Source organism: Mytilus edulis, chromosome 1 (assembly GCF_963676685.1).
Source record: "Mytilus edulis chromosome 1, xbMytEdul2.2, whole genome shotgun sequence".
Taxonomy (NCBI): Eukaryota; Metazoa; Mollusca; class Bivalvia; order Mytilida; family Mytilidae; genus Mytilus; species Mytilus edulis.
This window is the reverse complement of record NC_092344.1, coordinates 59,169,982-59,196,912: the sequence shown is the minus strand read 5'-3', so window position 1 is coordinate 59,196,912 and position 26,931 is coordinate 59,169,982. Positions and strand designations below refer to the sequence as shown.

Genomic DNA, 26,931 nt, shown 5'->3' with positions numbered 1-26,931 from the left:
AGGGCCAAGTGAGCTTTTCTCATCACTTGGCGTCCGTCGTCTGTCGTCGTCCAGCATTGTTAACTTTAACAAAAATCTTCTCCTCTGAAACTACTGGGCCAAATTTAACCAAACTTGGCCACAATCATCATTGATGTATCTAGTTTAAAATTTTTTTTTGACCCGGCCAACCAACCAAGATGGCCGCCATGGCTAAAAATAGAACATAGGGGTAAAATGCAGTTTTTGGCTTATAACTCAAAAACCAAAGCATTTAGAGCAAATCTGACATGATGTAAAATTGTTTCTCAGGTCAAGATCTATCTGCCCTGAAATTTTCAGATGAATCAGACAACCCATTGTTGGGTTGCTGCCCCTAAATTGGTAATTTTAAGGAAATTTTACTGTTTTTGGTTATTATCTTGAATATTATTATAGATGGAGATAAACTGTAAACAGCAATAATGTTCAGCAAAGTAAGATTTACAAATAAGTCAACATGACCAAAATGGTCAGTTGACCCCTTTAGGAGTTATTGCCCTTTATAGTCAATTTTTAACCTTTTTTCGTAAATCTCCATGATCTTTTACAAAAATCTTCTCCTCTGAAACTACCGGGCCAAATTAATCCAAACTTGGCCACAATCATCATTGATGTATCTAGTTTAAAGTTTGTGTTTTTTGACCCGGCCAACCAACCAAAATGGCCACCATGGCTAAAAATAGAACATAGGGGTAAAATGCAGTTTTTGGCTTATAACTCAAAAACCAAAGCATTTAAAGAAAATCTGACAAGGGGTAAAATTGTTCATTTGGTCAAGATCTATCTGCCCAGAAATTTTTAGATGAATGGGACAACTCGTTGTTAGGTTGCTGCCCCTAAAATTGGTAATTTTAAGGAAATTTTGCTGTTTTGGGTTATTATCTTGAATATTATTATAGATAGAGATAAACTGTAAACAGCAATATAAATGTACAGCTATTTAGCAATTTAAGACTAAAAAATAAGTCAAAATGACCAAAATGGTCAATTGACCCCCTAAGAAGTTATTGTCCTTTATAAACAATTTTTAACAATTTTCATAAAATTTGTAAATTTTTACTAACATTTTCCACTGAAGCTACACGGACAATTTAGTTCATTATAGATAGAGATAATTGTAAGCAGCAAGAATGTTCAGTAAAGTAAGATGTACAAACACATCACAATCACCTAAACACAATTTTGTCATCAACTGTCTGCTTCCTTTGTTTACTTCACATATACCAAGGTGAGCGACACAGGCTCTTTAGAGCCTCTAGTTCCTATTGCTCGTGCTGAATCTGTGATTGTTACTTTCTTTTGATAGAGAAGCCGTTTACATTATTCTATTAAACCTTTTTTCCTTTCAGAAGTTAACTGTAAAGTCATATTGTTTATAATGAACCCCAGAAAAACAATTCCTTGAGTAGGTAAAAATACTGATTTTTCAGGATGAATTGTGAATCCTCATACATCTAGTAAAGTAACAGTTTCTTCAATATTTTTCAAACACTCATGATATGTATCAAGGAATTTGTTTTTGTCTCGGCCGATAAAGCTGTTAATAATATTATTATTGTTTGACGTAAATTTTACATTGAGGTTCTGAAAAAAGATATGACAAATTCCCCAACATTCCAACTGATATATAAAAAAGAAGATGTGGTACGATTGCCAATGAGACAACTATCCACAGAAGACCAAAATGACACAAACATTAACAATTATAGGTCACCGTACGGCCTTCAACAATGAGCAAAGCCCATACCGCATATAGTCAGCTATAAAAGGCCCCGATAAGACAATGTAAAACAATTCAAGCGAGAAAGCTAACGGCCTTATTTATGTAAAAAAATGAACGAAAAACAAATATGTAACACGTAAACCAACGACAACCACTGAATTACAGGCTTTAAATAAAGCTAATACTAACAATAACCACTGCCCTTACCTCGATCTTGATATCTATATCACTAATGGAAAGCTGAATACTAAAATTTATGATAAAAGAGATGAATTTTCATTTCCTATCGTTAATTATCCATTTTTAGATGGTGACGTTACCTTGTCACCATCTTAAGGTGTTTATATTTCTCAACTTGTACGATTCACTCGTGTATGTAACAATGTTTTAGATTTTAACGAGAGAAATTTATGTATTACTGAAAAATTATTACATCAGGGTTTTCGATATCACAAACTAGTCAAAACATTTACTAAATTTCATCATCGGTATAAGGACATCATTCGTAAATATAGCTCAACATGCAGACTTCTTATACGTTCAGGTGTTTCACATCCAATTTTTTATGAAAATATTCTTTATAAAGCACAAAGGTGTCAGTATTCACCTCATAAACTAACTAAATCTTTGAATAGACTTATTAAAAAGGGATATAGTTACGATACTGTTGTCAGGTCATTAAAGATTGCATATTTTGGCGTTAATATTGATTCACTTATAGGGTCTTTGCATTGGAACTAAACATATTTATTCAAAAACCAATTGTTGGCATGACACGGGTTATGTTCTTCTCATATATGTTATGATGGTATGATACTAAACCCCTAACAGGAAGGATTGTGCCTGATTTGGTTACATCTTCTGACAACAGACATGGACTTCTCTTGAACTGAATTTTAATGTAGGTATTGTTATGCGTTTACTTTTCTACATTGGCTACAGGTATAGGGGAGGGTTGAGATCTCACAAACATGTTGAACACCGCCGCATTTTTGCGCCTGTCCCAAGTCGGGAGCCTCTGGCCTTTGTTAGTTTTGTATCATTTTAATTTTAGTTTCTTGTGTACAATTTGGAAATTAGTATGGCGGTCATTATCACTGAACTAGTATATATTTTTTTAGGGGCCAGCTGAAGAACGCCTCTGGGTGCGGGAATTTCTCGCTACATTGAAGACCTGAACAGTTCGTGACCTTCTGCTGTTGTTTTTTTTTTTCTATGGTCGGGTTGTTGTCTCTTTGACACATTCCCCATTTCCAATCTCAATTTTATCACCCAATAATAAACTGTCATCAATATAAGGCACATTGACATGTCCCATTTCACGTTATTTTCCATAAACAGGTTTTAACAATTTGGTAAAAACCCTTGGGCTGCTCGATAACCCTTGTGGAAGTACTTTAAATTGGTATTCACTATTGATCATTTTTCCATCTAAATCTTAAATACTTTTTATCACTTTCTTGTATCGGCACACTATAATATGCATCTTTCAAGTCGACTGAAGCCATAAATTTGTTAAGTTTAATGTTGTTTAAAATAGCTGTATGCAGAGTTTCCATTTTGAAATATTTTTTGACAACATTATTATTGTATGATTTGAGATTTAAAATTACTCTAACACTACCATCCTTTTTGTTGAGCTTTCGACTTTAGCGATCCTACATTCCATCCTTGTCGTCGTCTGCGGCAGTGTCCACAAATATTCACTCTGTGGTTAAAGTTTTTGAAATTTAAATACCTTTCTTAAACTATACTGGATTTGTACCAAACTTAGACAGAAGCTTGTTTATGATCATAAGATAGTATTCAGAAGTAAATTTTGTAAAAATAAAATTCCATTTTTTCTGTATTTTACTTATAAATGGACTTAGTTTTTCTGCGGGGAAACATAACATTCACTCTGTGGTTAAAGTTTTTAGAATTTTAATAACTTTCTTAAACTATCCTGGGTTTGTACCAAACTTGGACAGAAACTTGTTTTAGATCAGAAGATAGTATCAAGAAGTAAGTTTTGTAAAAATAAAATTCCATTTTTTCCGTATTTTACTTATAAATGGACTTTGTTTTTTCTGCGGGGAAACATAACATTCACTCTGTGGTTAAAGTTTTTAGAATTTTAATAACTTTCTTAAACTATCCTGGGTTTGTACTAAACTTGGACAGAAGCATGTTTATGATCATACGATAGTGTCCAGAAGTAAAGTTTGCAAAAAAATAAATCCATATTTTCCGTATTTTACTTGTAAATGGACTTAGTTTTTCTGCGGGGAAACATTACATTCACTCTGTGGTTAAAGTTTTTAAAATTTCAATAACTTTCTTAAACTATCCTGGGTTTGTACCAAGCTTGGACAGAAGCTTGTTTATGATCATACGATAGTATCCAGAAGTAAAGTTTGCAAAAATTAAATTCCATTTTTTCTGTTTTTTACTTATAGATGGACTTAGTTTTTCTGCGGGGACACATTACATTCACTCTGTGGTTAAAGTTTTTAAACTATCCTGGGTTTGTACCAAACTCAGACAGAAGCTTGTTTATGATCATAAGATAGTATCCAGAAGTAAATTTTTGTAAAAAAATAAATCCATTTTTTCCAATTATACTTTTAATTGGACTTAGGTTTTCTGCCAGAAAACAACACATTCACTCCTGTTTGAAAACTTGATAACGGTCGAGATCGCAACCCATAAACCATATATATTCATGTATGGGACAATATAAAAAATCAAATGAAAAATAGGGGTAGTCCCCAGGGTCACCCCACACCCTCTTGTGTGCGTTTTGAGAACTTGCAAAAGATTAAGATACCAATGCCTAAGCCATATTCATTCCTGTTTTTCATTTAAAAAAAGATTGAATGACATACAAGGTCAATCTCATAGGCGACACATATGCATATCACTTTGCTAGACCCTAACACCTGTCATTTTATTCCAAACATAGACATCATGAACTTAAAGTGAAGGTGGGAGTCATTTACATTTACTATGGACAGGTCAGTCAGACCTCACCATTGATCCCTGTAGTAGTAAACATTTGTCTGATTTGTGTCTCATAACTTTTGTACTGTACAACACAAACTCAGTTTTCTTTCCAGGAAAGCAAGTCCATTCATACTTTTACAAACTTGTACTAAAGTCAACTTGAACTACTAATAGTCAACTAATACGAACAATTACGATCAACTAGTAGAACTGCATTCATTGCAAATTTGTACCACTGCTGACTTATGAAAGGCTCATGACCATTCGTGGTCATGTGCGTCGCTATTGAAAACCTTGATAAAATATGAATTATTTGCCTTAATGATTAATTCATTAAATGAACATAAATGTACAATTATATATGAATGTTTAATGTTTGTTCTTTTAAATCTTAAAGAAAATGTTGAAGCAACATTGCCACAGTTTTCATAATTATGTTTGCCTTGGTTTTTGGTGAACTGCCTACAGTGCTTACAGCGCTTTGATTAAAAGACCTTGTATACAGAGATTGGCAAAACCACAAAATCAAATACCCACGAATATGCAAGTTTTTAGCAATCCACGAAAATTGATACCCAAGAAAATAAATGAATCCACAGTAACATCAAAGGGTAGATAACTCAGATACAAGGGGAGGTAAATCGATTAAGTAACTTTTGGAATTAGAATGTGTTGTGTATTTATCTATTTTATTATGTTACTGTAACAGAGATGCAACTAATCGTCGGACCTGTTGGACCTAAGGGGCAGAATTTATGCAGGTCCGGCAAAACTAGTTGCTCTGCAGGACCTGATGGCCGGCAATATTTTAGTCTGCTTGGGTCAGCCAAAACTGATTTCCCTGTCGGTCCCAGCATAGTATTTTGTTTATAAAATTGTGATTTTACAACCACGTTGCATGATTAGATAGAACAACATGCAAGGCTTCGATTACATAATAGAAATTGGGAGTTCAAACTGTTTTAATGATAAATATTATAGCCTGACACAACTTCCAAATATCCCTCCTTAAAAAATAAAAAAATAAACCTTTTGCAGTATAAATTTCTGTTTTGAAATGGTAAGTTTTGACATCTCAATTTATTGAAATATTTATATCAAACGCAGTTGATTAGTTGTAACAGAGAATACACACCATTGGCTTGAAAAATGATGTAACTTTGACCCCTAGCAGAGTTCCAAAAATATATAGGTCACTGAATATTCATAATATATTTCAGATCGTCTGTTGTTTTGATGTCTAAAATTGTTTTATTTTTTAAACTTTTCTTTCAAATTAGTTTTAATCCATAAAAAAATTAAAAACATTGCCTGACTGTACCTTACATGTAAGTTGAATATCTATATCCAAATTCAATTAATTAAAGCTGTAATCCATGATCACAAATTGAATGCTTTGTTTACAATTGTTGAAAGCCATGTACTTTTTGGCGGGAAAATTCGGGAAACCCCTTAACAGAAAACAGTTACATTTCATTGTTATTTATAAACAGTAAGAATTTCATTTTTATTAACTGCTAACATTTATTCATGAAAAATAAAAAAATTCTTGAGGTGAAACTGATAATACTTTTTATACTCTACATCTACTAAAGGGATGGTAAAATGGAAAAAAAGGGGGGGGGGCTGGGTTTTTTTTTCATAATATTACAAAAATAGATAATTTTGAGTGAAAATATAGGTCTGGCAGAAATGTGTTGTTATGTATTAGGGTTGAATTCTGTTCGAGGTCGGGGCTATTCCAGGTAAGGGTGTAAGGTCAGACCCGTAATGCTGTTTTTGATGTTTCTTTAGTATGAACGTGCTTATGGAGAATAAAGACGTGTTTGTAATGATGTCTTGTCTATTTATTTAGTCCCCGTAAAAGGCAAGAACATCTCATGGTGGAGGACTTCAAATGGATTAATTTGTTTTGTAAACCGCTTTTGACAATTTGTTTCAATTTTATACTGTGTAACTGAAATATTTTTGTGAATTACCACGAGGATCGATTGGCGTGCACTGAAGCGTGACATTACATGTAGGCGGCAAGCACATGGTTTTTACACAGAGACAATTTTTATTTCCGTTGGTTGTTGAAATTTTTGTACCCGAATGAGTCTTATTTCTAAAGCCGAGAAAAATCTCACCAACTTAAGTCCGAGGTTAGAAAATGTGAGAATTTATCTCGCTGCTCTTTGTATTGATACATGAACATGGTTGTATGTATAGTGGTTCAGTGTATGTGAGAATTAACTCGCTACACAAGGCATTAAACAAAAGCGTATTACATTTAGACTGAAGTATACATATAAAAGCGTAATATCATTCTAGCTCGCTAGACCCACAACTGTTGATTTTTGCTCTTTATATTAAAATGACTTCTTATGAATGTGTATGTGAGAATTTACTCGCTACATGTATAGGGTAATCCTGATCGTTGGTAACATAATTTTGTAAATGACTTCAAATCAACTCTCGGCAAATTTTTCTGATAACGAGTACGACAGTGAGGTCGAATTTGGATTGATATCAATTAAGTCACCTGAAACCCCACTACTGCCTTTACCCGTTTCTATATCACCATTGTCCCAGTACTCTGACGATTCCCTAGAATTTGAACTTGAACAACCAAACTCTGTTCTATCAGACGAATTTTTGTCGCTAAATCAGCTTCGGGAGCCAGATATTAATTATTTACTTACTCCGTCCCCAAAACTACCTTTGAACTTTTCAACATGTAATTCAAATCTTGCAATTTCAGACACGATGGAAAAACTAGCAAACTGTCGGAAATTTGGCGGCTATCCCCATGAAAATGCTGCATTATTTATTGCTGAGTTTGAATCATATGCAACCTTACATAACATTTCACCACTGGACGACAACCGCATAATAGCGGCGCTTCATTTACATTTGACTGGTCCAGCATTAACCTGGTTTAATTCACTATCGTCTGAAAATAAGGCATCATGGGAAGCTATAGTACATTTGTTCACAAATAAATATGTTGATTTAGACTGGCAAAATCCTACAGTTATGCTTGATAGTGAAATCTTTGAAAACATGTCTTTATCGTCAGGCCAGTCAATTGATGATTTTTATTGCCAACTTGTGGAAAAAGCAAATACATTGAAAAAACCTGATCACGAAATTTTAGTTAAATTTATTAAAGGGTTACCCGAACAACTAGCATTTTTTGTAAGAGCCGGTCACCATAGAGACAGTCCATCGGCATTAGCAGCCGCTAAAATGGGCGAAGCTTATGGGTATAGGAAGGCTGAGCTACAAGTAGCTGTGGCAAGTAAACAGGCAAAACCTAGTGATAAACGTGACTCCGAGTTCGCCTCCTTACAGTCACAAATAGACACTCTCACTACGGCAGTCCAAAATTTAACTGCATCTAAAACTGATGAAAGTACAAAACAAAACAGACGTACCGATCGATTTGCTTATAGTCGTCAGCAGGCAACGTACCCCCCTCAGGCAACAAACAGTCGTCAGCAGGCAACCAACCCCCCTCAGGCAACCAACAGTCGTCAGCAGGCAACCTACCTCCCTCAGGCAACAAACAATCTTTGTTTCAATTGTAATTCGCCAAATCATATTAAACGTTATTGCAACTGGAACGGACAAGGAGTTAGCAGTTCCGATATCACATGTCAGTTGTGTGACCAAATTGGTCATTCAGCGGTTACTTGTAAGAGTTTTTCGGGAAACTAAACAGTCCCGGAGGACACCAGGCACGGTTTTTCGGGAGGACTGATATAGGTGCCAGATGTCGTAGTCGTTCGCCTTCTAGGTCATTTATTAACAGTGTTCAATCTGAACATTTTCAAACTTCGGATGATGAAATGCAGTGTTCTACATCAAATATGGAAAGCCGGAATAAGTTTATTTATTTGCCTGTACAGATTTTGAATTTGAAAATTGCAGCCCTAGTAGATACGGGAAGCTCAATAAATGTAATTTCACAACAATTATTTAATTCAATACCTGAAACTCACAAGTCATGGGTAAATTCAACTAGTGAGAAAATTGTTTTAGCTAATAACCAATCTGTTAACATTATTGGTGTTTCACGAATTAAAATACAAATTCCACAAGGAAAACATTGGATTTTAGTACATGTATTTTCACAAACATCACATCCGTTATTATTAGGCACAGACTATTTGGTCTCGAAGAAAATAATGCTAGATTTTTCAAAGTTGACCGTATGTTCCCGTTCTTGTAAAGTGAAAAATCAAAAGCGTTTGTCAGTTTTGCCAAATTCTGAGATGATAGTATGGGGCAAAGTTCATAATGATATTTTACATGGTATGCAAGGAATATGCACGAACCATAATTATTTGTTTAAATTAGGTGTTTTGACAGCGAAATCGGTAGTTTCTGTAAATAAAGATAAACTGGTGCCTGTCAAACTGTTTAATTCTACAAGTGAAATAGTTGATATTCCAAGGGGTCAGATTGTTGCGAAATTTGAGATACTTGACAATGACTCTGATTTAATACCTACATGTATAGGAAATAGAGAAAATCCAGAGGTTAATAATGTACAGTTTTTGACCGAAAAGTGTGAAGATGAAGAACTTAGTGGGACAAAATTTTTCTCCTATTTTGATATTCCAAAACATTTATCTGAGTCTGAACAAGGACAATTGAAAGGGTTTTTAAAATCGCATGACAACATATTTGTAACAGATGAAAATCCTGCTTTAGGTTTCACGGACGTAGTGCAACACAAGATTATACTAAAACCGGATTTCAAGCCAAAATATCAGCGATCGTATCGCCTTACCCCAGATAAAAAACAAGTACTTCGGGATCATCTCGATCATTTGCTAAAACAAGGAATAATTTCCCCGGTTGGTGAAACCGAAGATATACCCATCACAAGTCCCATAGTGTTAGTTTCAAAAAGAGCCAAGGAGTCCCGAACTAGCCAAAATAGCGATTTCAATCAGTCTTCAAACAGTCTCTCTCAGTTCAGATTTTGTTGCGATTTCCGTTATTTAAATTCTCAGTCTCAGCAGTTTTTTTATGGACTACCAGAATTACAGGATTTAACAGAGTCTTTCTCAAACAGGACCCCGAATTTCATAACTCATATCGATTTAAGTTCAGGATTTTTTCAGATGCCTATATCTCCAGACAGCCAACGATATACCGCATTCAACACTTGTTACGGTACATATCAATTTCTCCGCCTACCAATGGGTTTAAGTTCATCGCCAGGATCATTTCAACTTTTAATGGACAAAGTGCTCCATGGGTTAACATTCAATTCTTGTCTGTGTTATTTAGATGACGTTTTAATAACATCAGAAACCTTTGAGCAACACCTTAGTGATTTACATGAGGTATTTAATCGTTTACAAGCCGCTGGCCTAAAATTGGGCCCTAAGAAATGTCATTTTGCACAGAAATCTTGTTTGTTTCTTGGCCACCTTATTTCTAAAGACGGTATACAACCACCGCCTGATCGAATTACAGCAGTTCAAGAATATCCGTCACCCCGATCAGTACGTGAACTTCGCCGTGCACTAGGTCTGTTGAACTGGTTCAAGAAATTTATTCCAAATTTTAGCGCTGAAATAGAACCTCTAACCAAACTTCTTCGGAAAAACGCCAAATTTCGTTGGACATCAGAACAAGAAAATGCATTTACCAAGTTGAAATCTTTATTGACAAATTCTCCGGTCTTAGCATTTCCAAATTTTCATACTGAGTTTTATTTAGCAGTGGATACCAGTTCTAAAGGTATAGGATACATGTTGTACCAGTATCAGGAGACAGCTAGCGATAGTAAGGATGTCAGTGTAATTCGTTTTGGTTCTAAGTCATTAAGCAAATGGCAAAGATCGTACGGACCTACAAAATTAGAATTACTAGGGATGGTAACAGCTATTTTAGATTGTGCAATGTATTTGAGGGGTCGTAAATTTATTGTCGAGTGCGACCACCAGGCCCTTCGGCCTATATTTCAAAAACAACTTAAAGGGGCCATATATGAACGCTGGGTAGCAATATTGCAACAGTTCAATTTTGAACTACGATATAAACCGGCAAAAGATATGCAGGTTGCAGACGCTCTATCTCGGTCAACTCGATTGACAAGTTGTGAAGGTATTGATAGTCCTGATCAAGAGGACCCATTTTTTCCGTACGTTCCCGAACATGTTGGTGATATACAATTTGAAGGAAAGCGTGTTAAATTTCCGAATTTTATGGATTCTGAAAGTACTGATTTTCAAGAACACAATCTTCCGGAAGTTAACAACGTAATGCAAAGTCACGACTCCATTAGGAATTTAAAACATTTTAAGCGCAGTAAACAATTTCAAAACAAACAATTAGATTTTGGATATGATGCTGATACAGAAGATTACGATGTAGCAGATCAAACAATTTCCAAAATAAAAAGTCAGTTACCAGATTACATAAAATATCAACAATTCACGGACAAATGTGACTCTGAAGACCGTAATATAACAGCAGATACAGGAAACCGTGATATACCGGAAACTTCATCTCAAAATATTGACACTGAAAATCAGTCAGAATCAGTCGATGAAAGTGCTAAAAATCAGGATACAGAAATTTCTACGGAAAAGGAAGATCATTCAAATTTTACAACGTTAAATACCGATGGTGACGAAACCCAAACTAATCTTAGTACAGAAACGGCTACAAGTGAAAACAATACGCAAGTTAAATTCACTGATTCAATTGAAATTTTTAGACATGGTGATTTTAGTAAGGACACTTTTCAAAAACTGCAAGTGCGGGACCCATACTTTGGACCTTTTATATCATATTTTGAACAGAATAAATTACCGTCTTCACAGAAAGCTGCTAGAAAACTTCTACTCGAAACTCCAAATTATGACATGGTGGATGGATTGCTTTTTCATACTCGTACAGCAAAGTGTAAACGGACAAAACTTTTCACTTCGTATCAACTAGCATTACCAGAGGTCGCTATTAAAACCGTTCTTCGATTGTACCATGACTCACCGTTAGGTGGACACGGTGGCATTCAACATACAGCGGACATGTTAAAAGAACATTATTATTTTCCGAAATTATTACAGAGTGTGACGGATTATGTTAGAAGTTGTCACGATTGTCAGAGCCGAAAAGTTACTCAAGTTAAAACAAAAGCCGGTATCGTCGCTTTTAAGACACCTGAAGCGCCTTTTCAGGTTTGGCAAATGGACCTATACGGACCTGTACCAGTGTCAGCAAAAGGAAACTCTTATATATTTACAGCCGTCGATGCGTTCACAAAATTTTTAGTTGCAGAGCCTATACCAAACAAAGATGCGTTGACAGTTGCGGAAGTCTTGTTTAAACTTGTATCTCAATATGGAGTTTGCGATACTCTGATCAGTGACCGTGGTTCGGAAGCCACCGCTCGTGCAATTAAGGAAGTGTGTCGATTACTGGAGATAAATCAGCAATTCACACCGAGTTTTACTCACCACTGTCTTGGTTTGTGTGAAAGAACGCATAGAACGTTTGCAGAACGCATGACGCCTTACATTCAACAGGGAAAACATTGGGAGGATATGGTACCATCTATTTTATTTTCATTAAATTCAACTGCCAATGACAGTGTAAAATATTCACCTTTTGAAATTCTTTACGGCAGTCGTCCTAAATTTCCTTTGTCGGGACACGTTCGTGATTTGAATTTAGCGTCAATCCCAAAAGATTATCATGACTATCTTAAACAATTTTCCGAAAGATTAGATATTATTCGGAATGAAGTAAAGGATCACGCACTAAAGTCGCAAACAGCAATGATGGAACGCGCTAATCAAAAAGTTCATAACTTAACATTAAGACTTGGCGACTTTGTATACATGAGTAAAGACCCGACAGGTGCAGGACATAAATTTAAATTCAAATTTGCAGGACCATATGTTGTTGAAAATTGTGAAAGTCCACACTTATATACATTAAAAGACCAGACTACATCTAAAATTTTCCCGTCAATCCATATTAACAGACTAAAGCCGGCATATGTTCGCAAACCTAATCAATGTAACTATTTCATGGATCCAGTTATTACAAATGTCAATCAGTTCACAGTAGAACACGATTTACTATCAGATGAACATTCGGAACACAGTGAGAACGATAGTCCATGCAATGATCTTGTTTCATCCGAAAATAAATTATCCAATGTCCCGGATGTAAGCACATCAGAAAATAATTTACCCGTGCGACGTTCTAAAAGGACACACAGAAAACCCATGCGTTTCCGAGACACTAATTTTACGACACCTGAATCGTCCACAGATAGTCATATCAAAGACAATGTTAAAATCAAACGTATACTAGCTTGTAAAATAGTGAACGGAACACATAAATATTTAGTTCATCTTTGTGGCGAACCTGCACAGAACGCACGTTGGATGGATATTTCTGATCTCAACGTTAAAGCCAAAGAGATTATTAATAAAAGGCCCCCGCCTATAATAAATTAAGTGTATTATAGCTTGGGCGTGTGGAAATTATTCCGCCGCTTACAATGAAATAAATGATCAAAGTAGCGTCTTCTCGTAACTGCATAAGCGTGTGGGATTTTCACCGCCGCTAATTCATAAGTATCCAGAGATAAAGTTTGCACATTTAGTAATGTAAGAAAAAGAAAAGAAAAGAATCACCAGCATCATCTCTTTTGCACCTGATATTTGTGCGAGGTTTATCTCGCCGTCATTCGTATTCTTGTATAGATGTCCAACAATTTGATAAACTTTGAACTGTTAATTGAAGCACTTTATTAATGTTAATCGTTTGTTCAAATTTATTGCATTTCATTATATTTTTGGTTGACTTGGAATAGCCCATTTTTTTGAAAAATAAGTGTGCATAAATTCATTCAAGATTTGCATATCAGTTTTCACTATTTGCACATAACTGATTTTCATCAAATTTGTTCATGATAACGGAAATCATTTGATAGCGTGTACATTTGATACAGTAGAAGGAATGTTTATGTGGAATATTGTCAGTAGCGGTGTGATAGAAATCATAAATTGCCGTTTCAAGAGGTGTTGCTTTTCTGAAACATGTTTCATTAACTATAAATACGGATCCACGAGTCTGTGAGAGAGAGTAGGGGGGTGGGGGTATGAGAGTGTGAGAGAAACAGTTATGGTGGATGAAACCTATTGTGGAAAGCTCATTTTCAATAAGAGGTAGCGGTCTCTGTTGGATTCTTATCGATGTATAATAAACAGCTACAGTCATGACAACATTGTTTCACTTATATATATGCTATTTTACAAATAATTGTATTGTGATTTCATAACGTTATCAAATTTTACTAGAGCATATGGAGTAAGATGTGAGATTGTAGAGCAAAGAGTTGAAACGTATTTCAATAAGATTTTTGCATATGGAGTCGTATTGTACTGAAGATTGTTTTTTATAAATTTATATTTACATAGTATTATGGTTTGAACTGAATTCAACCTGTGGAAAAAAATTATCCAAATTTTTGCTAAGCGGGGGGATGTTATGTATTAGGGTTGAATTCTGTTCGAGGTCGGGGCTATTCCAGGTAAGGGTGTAAGGTCAGACCCGTAATGCTGTTTTTGATGTTTCTTTAGTATGAACGTGCTTATGGAGAATAAAGACGTGTTTGTAATGATGTCTTGTCTATTTATTTAGTCCCCGTAAAAGGCAAGAACATCTCAGTGTTGGGTCTGGCAAAACTTGGTACCCTGAAGGCCCCAATGTCTGACAGGAAAAAAAAACTGTTTGCATCTCTGTACTGTAAGCTAGAAAACTACTCATTTGACCCCATTATTTCTTTTTCTTATCATATTTCATCTTAAAATTCTATGATGTAGTTTTCTTTTTATCAACCAAATTTGTGTTTTCCATGCATATTCTATACAAAATCTGTCTATTTTGCACAACCTGTAGCATGAAAGAATTAAGCACTGTGATCAATACTTTTATTATATTTATGTTAAACACTTCATTTTAACAAATTATCAAAACATTCTATGGATTTAAATCCGTTGAAATTGGTCTGTGACGTAAAGCAGTAGCAAGAAGCCTCTGTCTTGTTAAAAAGTAATCTGACTTGTGCAGAAGCATCTGTTATTGTTTGCAAAATTAAAGCCAGTATTTTATTGCATCTATGAAAACTAACAAGTTACAAATGTGTTGTCTACTTTCTTCTTCTTTATTCTTTCCTCCAGTATCTGGAGTACCACTACTTTTATAGTGTAGCACGGATAAGCAACTGATTACTGTAAGCAAATGTGTGCATGTGCAGGAATATTGTACAGTGAATATGATCGGTGCACAAACCAGTATTATTTCGCCTAAAATATATTGTTCTAGATACTGGTATAAAGGATATCAACACAGCCTGGCATACCCTTCACCAATTTACAGCCCAACGACAGTTGGTCTTATCCAAAGTGAGCTAAGGCTGCGATCCCAGCCGGGTGCTCAATTCAAACATAAAACTTTAAAATAACTTAATGTCAAATCATTTTTGTAAACGTGCAGGAAACTGTTCCATCACCATACTATATACATTTGAGCTCCATATAAATCACACATGTTATGTCAATTATACACTAATCAATGTATATTACTTTAAAAGTTCATGCACTGTGGCATATACTAAAATCTAAAATCACTTCGTGTACCACCAAATTATCAATGTTACTGTGACAGTTTGTAACTCAGCATTTAACTCAACTTTCTATTGTTCATTCTAAATTAAACCAATATGCACATCTTTATTGGTACTTCACTCATGTTTCCTTACACTGCACCAGTAGCCTTATATCTCCTACTTCACTAAAAAAACACACAACAAGTTAAGTTAGGGAGAAAATCAGTAGCTTACATAAGGCCACAGTTTTTTAATTTGTTGGTTTACAGATTTTCCCCATAAAAAAGTCGGGTCGGTAGGTCGGGAAAAAAAAAGAAAAAAAAATATCTTTCAAGACAGAAAATATGCAAAATAAATATATATTTCACCTTTCTAACATGCTATTTTGTCATCATTTCTTAAATTTTAGTTCGATGAAATATTATAGCTCAGCTGTCATAAACATCGCATGACATTGTCTAATAATTTCCCGTAAAAAATGGGGGTGCACGGACAAAGACGAAATTAAATCGTCATTTCACAAACAAGAAAAACAGATTCGCGTAGCTCTTAATCAATTCCAGAAAACTTGGTGAATAATGATCTTCAAGCACGAAAACTGATAAAAAAAAAATGTAAAAACGTCGTACGAAAATAAGTTTCAACACACGTGTCAAAAAACGTAATAGACTCGTCCACTGGAAAAACGAGAATATTGGGTTAATCTGATGTCATGCATTCCCGTTTGTTATCCAAATGCCGATATTTTTTTTTTATCTATGAAACAAGAAAATTCCAAATGTTTTTTTAATATTCAGTATTTTAACTTGATATCCACATTTGGACAAGTCTATTCCTATGAGATGATGCATCTTACGGACTGATGACAAATAAGTGAAACGAACTTATTGTGTAAGTGGTTTTAAACACAGGTTTCGTTCTGCAAAATTATTTGTGCAAACGACATTTCAAGGTCAGTTATAATTGATTTGTCTATTTTAAGAACCGTAAACTGGAAGTTCTATTTTTTGACAACAGAAAGTGTTATCAATTTTGTTAGTGATTAATGCATTTCATTTCATAAAAAAAGAATATTTTGAATTATTTTTCATGGATAATGCATTTGTTAGGGTCGGCGGAAATAAAAAAGCATGAAAAGTCAATTTTATTTTTATTCTGAAAATCGGCAAAATCGGGTCGGCGGATCCGTAAACCAACAAATTAAAAAACCATGGCCTTATATCAAAACGTTAAACCTCCTATGTTTAACTGTTATATATTCTCATTCAAACAGATTCTTAAAACTATATACTAGTAATTAAAAAGCAATATATTTAACATTGCTTTTGTATAAAAAAATATCCTGTACATATAAAGCTAATGCATATGTATATATATATTTTTTTTGTAGTCACACCATGAAGATATTCCAATCAATTTTAGGCTTGATCCAGATTTGATATTTTATAATGTTGGTTGTCAGAAGAGTCCTTCAGGTCCAATAACAGCACTTAAAATGGGCAATGGTTACTTTAGATGTAACATGTCAGTAGGATCTGGTAAAATATAGTTTATATAAATTTTCATATAGATAACAGGTTGGTTTGCCTTATTAGCTCACCTGGCCCGAAGGGCCAAGTGAGCTTTTCCCATCACTTTGCGTCCGGCGTCCGTCGTCGTCCGTCGTCGTTAACTTTTACAAAAATCTTCTCCTGAAACTGCGGGCCAAATTAAACAAAACTTGGCCACAATCATCATTGGGGTATCTAGTTTAAAAAATGTGTGGCGTGACCCCGCCTACCAACCAAGATGGCCGCCATGACTAAAAATAGAACATAGGGGTAAAATGCAGTTTTTGGCTTGTTACTCAAAAACCGAAGCATTTAGAGCAAATCTGACATGGGGTAAAATTGTTTATCAGGTCAAGATCTATCTGCCCTGAAATTTTCAGATGAATCAAACAACCCATTTTTCGTAAATCTTAGTTATCTTTTACAAAAATCTTCTCCTCTGAAAATACTGGGACAAATTAATCCAAACTTGGCCACAATCATCATTGGGGTATCTAGTTTAAAAAATGTGTGGCGTGACCCGGCCAACCAACCAAGATGGCCGCCATGGCTAAAAATAGAACATAGGGGTCAAATGCAGTTTTTGGCTTATAACTCAAAAACCAAAGCATTTAGAGTAAATCTGACATGGGTAATATTGTTCATCAGGTCAAGATCTATCTGCCCTTAAATTTTCAGATGAATCGAACAACTCGTTGTTGGGTTGCTGCCCCTGAATTGATGATTTTAAGGAAATTTTGCTGTTTTTGGTTATTATCTTGAATATTATTTTTTTTTTTTTTTTAACAACATAATTAAATATTTATTTCAAATATTGGCTTGTTACATTATCTTTCAAGAGTCCAAGCTCCTCCTGATGTTCCCTGTTACAATCCACTAATCACTCAGGGTAGTGAAAAGTTGTAAAATACATATTACATGTGTATAGCAAATATATATTAAATAATACACTTAGTATGACTATTCATATGTTTTCTAATAGTTGCTAAGAAATTACTTTTTATATGTAGACATACTCTTCTATTGAACTCATTGAGAAAAATTGAGAAAACATTGACATTTTTTGTCTTTTGATCAGATATGTAATAGGATTTGTAAATTGAAAAACCAACAATTGTTAAAAAATAGTTAAAGTCAAAATATTCTTCGTCAGAAGTTTTATATCCAAATATCAAGTGTCTTAGTTTTATCTTAAACGTTATTTTACTGTTCTTTAAAACATCATCTATTTTATTCCAAAAAAGTTTTAAATACGGACACAGCATAAAGAAGTGATCATAATCCTCTTCTTGTGTACAAAAATTACAAGAACTATTGTTTACAATTTTCCACCTGCATAAAAGTTTCTTTGTAGGTAGAATATGGGCAGGAATTCGCTAATGCTACTTTAGTGTGACATTGTAAGAAAAAAATAAAAATCATTATAAGCTTCTAAATTTTTTACAAATTATTGCTACAAATGGTGTCTTTCTATTTGTAACCAAAAAAATCATTTTTAAACTTGCGTCAGTTTGGAACCAAAGCAAATAATGAATTTGGAGCATGTAACATGGACACTTTTTCCAAATTGAGATTAATGATTCCTTAACCTATTCAACATTCAATATCATATATATTGATCACAAAACATTGTCTATCATCAAAACTCTAAAATGTATATTTTCATTTCTTTCAGAAATTTTGTGAAAGCAAGTTTCCTCTACTTTTCTGTCAATGTTACATGCAATGTTTAAGAGATAAATACAGTAAGAATCATTTTCTTTCTGAACTCGTAAAGGCTCTTTTTCATTGTGTTACCCTCACATTAAAAAATTGTATTAATATTTTTGCAATTATCTCATTTCTGTCATAAAATAGTGACTTAAATGTTGCATGTAACGTGGACACAAAAAATATGAATAATGAACCATGCCAGAATTGACCTTAAAAGATATAAAAAGCCTCCAAACAACCATCTGAATGTAAATTATACAATTGTACTGCCACATTTCTCATAAATGATATTATTTAAATAGTGGTTAATACCAAAACCATTCACCTAAATTTCAGACAGCAGACATATTTTTTAACTATACCAGTAGTTATGATTGTTCATTGTGGTACACTATGGAAGGCTAAATTAAACGATATTCAAATGTCAAAATAACCAGAAAAATAAAATTAAGACCAAAGATAGATCAATTGATGAAGGAGTCATCCAAAATTTCCACAACATGAAACATTTTTATATCAGTTAGTAAGCAACCCGTTTTGTTATGCACAGGGATGAGATTGATAAGAAGACAACCACACAACCATCAGCATCCACGAAGTTTCTCACTCAATAACTAATACTGACAAAGTAAGGGTACAAAATGATTACCTGTATCCCTCATTCATGTGACACAGTTACACTTAAAACTAATAGTATGAAAAACCAAGACAAAATATGGACAAATCTATGAGAGGTTGATACAGCTGCATTTATTGAGAATCTTATTTTCAATCGTTTACATAACTTCTATAAAGAACAATTTGGGTTTCATCTTTGAGGTTGTTGTCTGATAGACATATTACCCTATATCTCGTTTTATTTCTGCTGGTTAATCTCACATTTATGATAACTTATTAAGGTTTAAACAATAAATTTTATTTCAAACATTCAAAACAAGTTTCTTGTTTCTTGTTTTCTGTCTCCAACATCTTCAACTATCTATCTGAAAAAAGAAAAAAAACAAAACAACAATTAATCTATCCTCAATCAGAACCAAAATCCATGCATAGATTATAAAATTTACAATAATATAGAAACTCTCAAATATCTTGTTTCGATTTTTCAATGCTATTTCATCTTGAAAACTTGTTACCTAAACTACAGGAAGCTACAATTTAAAGGGCCCCATAATGACCAGTGTAAAACAATTCAGAAGAGAAAACCAACACCCATTAGACCATAGTCCTGTTTTCAACTTTATTTGGCCTTCTTTTACTTTTTTGTTTCATTAATTAGCGTCACTGAATAGTCTTTTGTAAACGAAAAGCGTTTCTGGTCTACAAAATTTCAATTCTGGTATCCATGATGAGTTTATTATTATTATTTTGAAATCAGAAGGAGCCTGAACCTCTTATAATGCAAAAGATATTCTGGAATGTCAATTATTGGCATAACAATTTAAAAAAAAATGTTACAAATTGAATTCCTCATGATTTCTATAATGAGCATCAGTAAATACATATGATACATGTGTTGACTGGTGAATGAAAAGGGATAAATAAACAAGATTTTGAAATAACTATCTTCTACACTGCTGTAGAATGGTCAAATTGGAGATCACTAGTATGTCTGCATACACAGTCACCATCATCTGGTTTTCTGACACAGAACTACTATCTGACTGGCTGAAAGGACCGTCACCCCCCGATGACTCACTAATAGGGACCTTATCAGACTGGCTAACACAGACATCATAATCTGCCAGGCTGATAGGGTTATCACCATCTGACAGGCTGAAAGGGATATCACCATCTGACTGGCTGACAGGGACATCACCAACTGACAGACTAATATAAACATCACCATCTGCCAGGCTGACTAGGACATCACCATCTGTTGGCTGACAGGGACATTACCCTCTGACTGGCTTACAAGAACATCACAGACTGACTGACAGGAACATCACCAACTAACTGATTGACTGATATGTACATCACCATCTTCCAGGCTGACAGGGACATCACCATCTGTCTGGCTGCCAGGGACATTACCATCTGACTGGTTGACAGGGACAGTATCTTTTTGCAGCATCTTCCTGAGAGTTTTCTTCATCACATTTATTGCTGATCATCTTTTTCTTTCTTAGGTTTATATTGCCTGTAGATTTTTTTAATTAAAAATTGCATGTAAATTTTCAAGACGGACACTAATTTTGTTGTCAATGAAGAAAATACACTTCTAAAAAAAATATCTATATTTAGAAATAAAGATGAAGTTTGATGGTGGTAAAACAAGTTAAATTATCAATAATCTCTTTATAGAGCAAAGGAGTAAGTAAATGTTATCAGTTCTGTTCATGGGTGTAACATTGACAGAAAAGTAAAAGGTTGTATGTCAATGTTACATACATGAAGACCAGAAGATGAAAGTGGTGTGCTTAATAGTCAACTTTGGAGAAATAATATAATTGCTGCCCAGTAATATCTAATTAATCATTTAGGTTATAAAATGTTATATAAATGTCTGACTTTAAGGAAGTAATACCTTTGCATGTAACATAAAAAAATCTTGACACAAAATATTGTTGTCAATGTTACTAACTAGTATTAAAAGACAAATTAAACAGGAAAACATGAAAACGCTTTAATTTTGTAAAATAAAAATAAGATAATAGCTCCATATGGCAGTAAGTTTTGTTTACGCATGTAACACTGGCCTGAACATGTAAAAGTCTAATTAATAGACTCTGTCAATGTTACATACACAATTTCTTAATGAAAAAAAAGTTTAATTTGGGTTTACTTTATACATTATTTTTTAAAATAGGTATCATAATAATAACTTTGAATATTAAAAATTAGATTAACTGTTGATTTCAACACAGTAAAATCTTCTCATGTAACACAAAAAAGACCTGATACAAAAATCGTAGTCCATGTTACTCATAAAGTTATCATAGGAGCATCAAAGAAATTGTGTGATGACAATATTTCAGATGTTAGTCATTTATAAACTCAGATAAACTCATTTTAAAGCTCATAACAGAGGTTTGGAAATCAATGCTTTTAAAACATTATAATTCTGGGTTATGTATGTAACATTGACAGGAACACCAACAAATGATGAGGAAAAATTGCTAGTCAATCAGGAAAAAAATAAACACAAATAATTAAAACTCATTTATTTCTTTAATATCATTTTAATGAAGCAAATTTAAATTTCAACAAGATTTTATTGATTGAATAATTGTATGCACATTTATTAGGTTGTAGCATGTAACCTGGACGCAGAAGATGTGTCAATGTTACATGCCTTTAAACGATAAGAATTACAAGTAAATATTGTAAAGTCTAGAAATCAAGAAAGATCAACAACTTCTCTGTTAAGAATTCAGCATAAATTTACATTTGATTTAATATTATGCACTGGCCAATTATGCTTTAAGTGTAATAAAGTAATATTGATTTTATTCTGGTGTCAATGTTACATTTTATGTTTTCAAATTAAGTGGCCAGTTATCTTTATAATGCTGAGAATGAATACAAGTACTAGTTAATCAAATTGGCAATTAATCTGTGGTATTTCATGTAAAAAATTAGATTGATAAGGCAAACCGTACAAAAAAAAGCTTTTGCATGTATCATAGACACCTTTCCTTGGTAAATATTTTCGTGTCAATGTTATGTACAGAAATCTCTCCAGCAATAAAATGAATATCGTAAGGGTCAAACCTGTTTAAATACAAGATAAACTTATATTTTTTGACAAAATTGCAAAGCAAGTCACACATCATTATCAAAGAACCTAATTTACACAGAAAGTGCATGTAACACTTCATTGTGAGGTCAAATTAACCTGGTCCCACTCTCTTATCATCTGCTTGATCACTGGTAGATGCCTAGTGTGAAAGATGACAAAGCCACATTTTAATGAAATTGTCAGTGGGTTGAAATGTGAAAAAAATAATTATGGTAATGCTTACTATAAAAAGAATACAACTGTTATAAAAAGATGAGTATTATTGGGCAGTATTGACACGAAAATGAAATAAATTTTCTTACCTTCTATATTTTTCAAACTTCAGTTGATTGATGAAAATCATGAAATCCAAATTGTACCCATTGTTGACACCTTTCAAAATTTGCCATGCTGGACCAATAACTTGTTTCCAAAGCTAATCAGCTAATGAAAAGGTGCATGTAACATTTGTTGACGCGAAAAGTTACATGCACTTGTCCATTTTCAAACGTATTTTATTTGCAGCAATAATCGGATTCTGTACAAAATGGGGTTTCTAAATGATAGACGGATCATTTTGCAGTTGTTTTTCAACTATTATAGTAGAACAATTCTTCAGGCATATTCTAATTATGACTAGGGGTTTTGCCACTGCAGAAATGTCACACTTTTTGTCTACAGTTTTCAACTACCAGCACATAACAAGTGCTGATTTTTTGTTGATTTTTTTAATTGGATCCATTTTTTTTGCATTTGGCAATAAAGACTAACCCACTTTGATATTTAAACAATGTTTATTCTCCATATTTGCATGATTTCTTTATTTTTTAATTGGATAAACACTATTGACCCTAAAATTTCACTAGCGAATTCCTGCCCATATGTTGTAGTAATTTCCATCTAAAAATTTTAAGTTTATTTTCTTTTAAATATATGAATAAAAATTTATTTAAATTGTTTTGATATAACACATCATCTATATTAAATATACGCAGCCATTTTTTAGGTCCAATAGCTGGTTCAAATTTTTTATCTATCAGAGACTTATATAAAAGTTTATTTGATAGTGATTCTAATTTTATAGGTAAACCTTCCATTATAAATTGGTTTCTTTTTATATTAACAATACTTTTTACAGAATTTTCCGATTTTAAAGTTGCTACCCAATCTTTCGGTATTGATTTCTTTATTAAATTAATTTCAGCTATCCAATTTGATTTATTTTTTAGTTTATTTAAAATGATGTCTTCAGAAATACAGCCTTTTTCATCTATGATATCATTTACATAAACAAGATCGCTTTTAATCCAATTTTTTAAAAATATAGCTTTATTTTCAAATTTAATAAATTTATTGTTCCATAATATTTGTTTTCTTATGTCTGTAAATGTTTCTGGTTTTTTTGTTAGTCCTCCGCCAGTTAATTTCCAACATTTAATGATATCTTTATAAAAATCTGGGATGTGTTCAATGCTTTCGTCTGGCTTATCCCCACTGTTTGTTTGAAACACTAACCAATTTGACCCAAAATTATAAAAATAGTGCTGAGGTATAATTTTCCAACCTCCTTCACAATCATTTACTAATCTTTTTACCCAAATAGCTTTTAAAGCAGTGAAATAACTCCTTATATCTATCATATCTAATCCCCCCTTTTCATATGGACCAATAATTGAATTTCTTTTTACTTTATCTGGTTTATTATCCCAAACAAATTTAAAACAACTTTTTTCTATTTCTTTTAAATATTTCTCTGGAACTATGCAGGCAGATCCCACAAAAGTAAAAATGGGCACAATTAGTGTTTTGATTATCAAAATTTTTCCTAAAATAGTAAGATTTCTTTTTTGCCAAGAACAAAATAATTTATTCATCTTTTCAATTTTATTTTCCCAATTTAATTTTTCACATTCCTCCCTACAATGCCCAAAGTATATACCAAGAGTTTTGACTGGTCCATTACTCCAGTTGATTCCCTCAATTTTGTCTTTACATGATTTAAGCTTGCCTACCCATAACCCCTCTGTTTTATTTCTATTTAATTTTAGTCCTGAATAAGAACCAAATATTTCAATTTCGTTCATAGCTACTTGAACGTCATTTTTAGAACAACAAAATAAAGTAGTATCATCTGCTAGTTGCGAAATTTTTATACTATGACTTTTGCAATCTAATTTGATTCTTATACCTTTAAAATCAGTATTGCTTCTCAATCTTGAAGCCATTATTTCCACAGATAAAACAAATAATAATGCAGATAAAGGACATCCTTGGCGTATACCTCTGGTGTTTTTAAAGACATCAGATATCCAACCATTATTCATAACACATGTTTGAATATCGCTATATAAAGTCTTAACCCATCTTATAAAAGAATCATTAAATCCAAAATGTTTTAAAACTGAAAACATAAAATTCCATTCTAATGAGTCAAACGCTTTAGAAAAATCAACGAAGACTATAGCCCCCTCAATTTTGTATAAATCAGTGAAATCAATGATATCTTGTATCTGTCTTAGATTAAAACCAATAAATCTATTCTTTACATATCCAGTTTGGTCCTCTTTAACAAGTTTTGGTAAGATTTTTTTCAATCGTTGTGCTAGAGCATACGATAGAAGTTTCATGTCTATATTTAAAAGAGAAATAGGACGGTAATTATTTAGTGACAATGGATCACCTTTTTTAAATAATAGCGTTAATACACTTGTACGCTGTGAGTATGTAAGTGTTTGATCTTTATATCCACTATTAAGAATATTTACTACTATAAACTTTAATTTATCCCAAAATTTTCTATAAAATTCAACTGTTAAGCCGTCTAATCCAGGAGATTTATTAAGTTTCATTTTATAAATAGCATCTGAGCATTCTTCTACTGTAATATCCCCATCGCAGAGTGATTTATCATTTTCGTCCATTTCTTTCTCTAGTTTTGTCTTAAATATATATTTATCACTTAATGTTTTATCAGGGCTGTGCGTCGAGTATAACTTTTTATAGTATTCTTTAATATTAGATAATATATCACTTTGATCTGTTAAAATCTCACCATTTTCCCTTTTTAATTTATTAATTGACTTTTTGACCTGTCTCTGTTTTTCTAAACCTAAAAAGTACGAGTTATTTTTTTCCCCAAATTCGACCCATTTCTCACGTGATCTTATTTGAGCCCCTTTAGCCTTTTGTTCATAAATTTTGGTGATATTATTTTCAAGTTCTTCAATATCTTTATCTAAAAAGTTATTCTCAGATTCTTGCTCATCTCTAATTTTCAATTTTATTTCTAATTTTTTTTCAAGAGTTCGTAAATTTTCTCTTGTACGTTTGGCTTTAGATTTACAATAAGCTATAGTTGTCTCCCTTACCTTTATTTTAAATATATCCCATGCTAAACCAAGATTTTGTAAATTACGATTACCCTTAAAGCAGCTTTCCAGTTCTTTATCAACTAATTTTATGTAGTCATTATCTTCTAATATAGAATTATTTATTTTCCAGTACCCCCTTCCCTTTTCTGATGCACCAGTTCTAAATCTCATAAAAACACTTTGATGATCCGTAGAATTAATAACTGCAGGTTTAATTTTGCAACATTCTACTAGTGGTATGAAGTCTGAACCTATCAGAATCATATCAATCCTACTTGCCTGCGATTTATCTTTTCTCCGCCAAGTATATTGTTGTTTATTCTTATTTGAATATCTCCAAATGTCTGTTAAGTTATTTATTTTTATTAAAGATTTTAAACTATTTACAGATTGGATATGTTTTACCTCAGAGCTAGTACTTTTTCTGTCTATCCCTTTCATCGTATCATTGAAATCTCCCCCCATTATTGTAATTCCTATCCCTTGTTCTTTTAATATATTATTAACTTTTTTGAAAAATATATTTCTATTACTTTTACAATTGGGTGCATATATACACATTAGTGTAAAAACGCTTTCATCAATTTCTACGTTAAGAAGAACTAATCGTCCATCAACATCGTTGTGTTTATTTATCAACTTATAATTTAGAGACTTTTTAATGAGAATAGCCACACCCCTACTAGAGGTCGTTCCGTGACTGCAAAATATATCATATTCTGAATTATTTCTTATTTCTGTTTCTATTCTTTCGTCAAAGTGAGTTTCTTGTAAAAAACAAATAGAACTATTTTGACATTTAATCCATTCAATTACTCTGTCTCTTTTAGCTTTATTATTAGTACCATTTACATTTAAACTACTTAAGTTTATTAAAAATTTAGAAGCCATTTCTAAGTATAATTTCATATTTTTGTATTATTTCCTCACATAACTGTACATGCCTACAAACAGTACAATTAAAACACATGCGTATAACAATCATACAGAAATCAACAATGTATAACTTTCTATTTCTACGAACATAAAAAGTACAATTTATCCGACCACATAAAATTACAGGTAACAAATAAAACACACTACCTGTGAAAACGGCGTTTAAATTACCGGCCTGATTTGACCTTATGTTAAAATCAATAGACAATAAAATTGACACTGAAATAATCAACAGCCACGTGTGATTTGTTACAGTATTACAATGACTATTCGGATGGATA

General features: G+C 33.0%; 1 protein-coding gene across 1 annotated transcript in view; it reads left to right on the top strand.

Annotated features, from left to right (window-relative positions):
- The window catches only part of LOC139514520 (plexin-A4-like), a 192,242-nt gene that overhangs the window by 32,154 nt on the left and 133,157 nt on the right, over positions 1–26,931 (top strand). Inside the window, exon 5 of the mRNA XM_071303881.1 lies at positions 16,753–16,900. Within this exon, the coding sequence (XP_071159982.1) occupies positions 16,753–16,900 (148 nt within the window). The remainder of the gene's footprint in view (positions 1–16,752; positions 16,901–26,931) is intronic.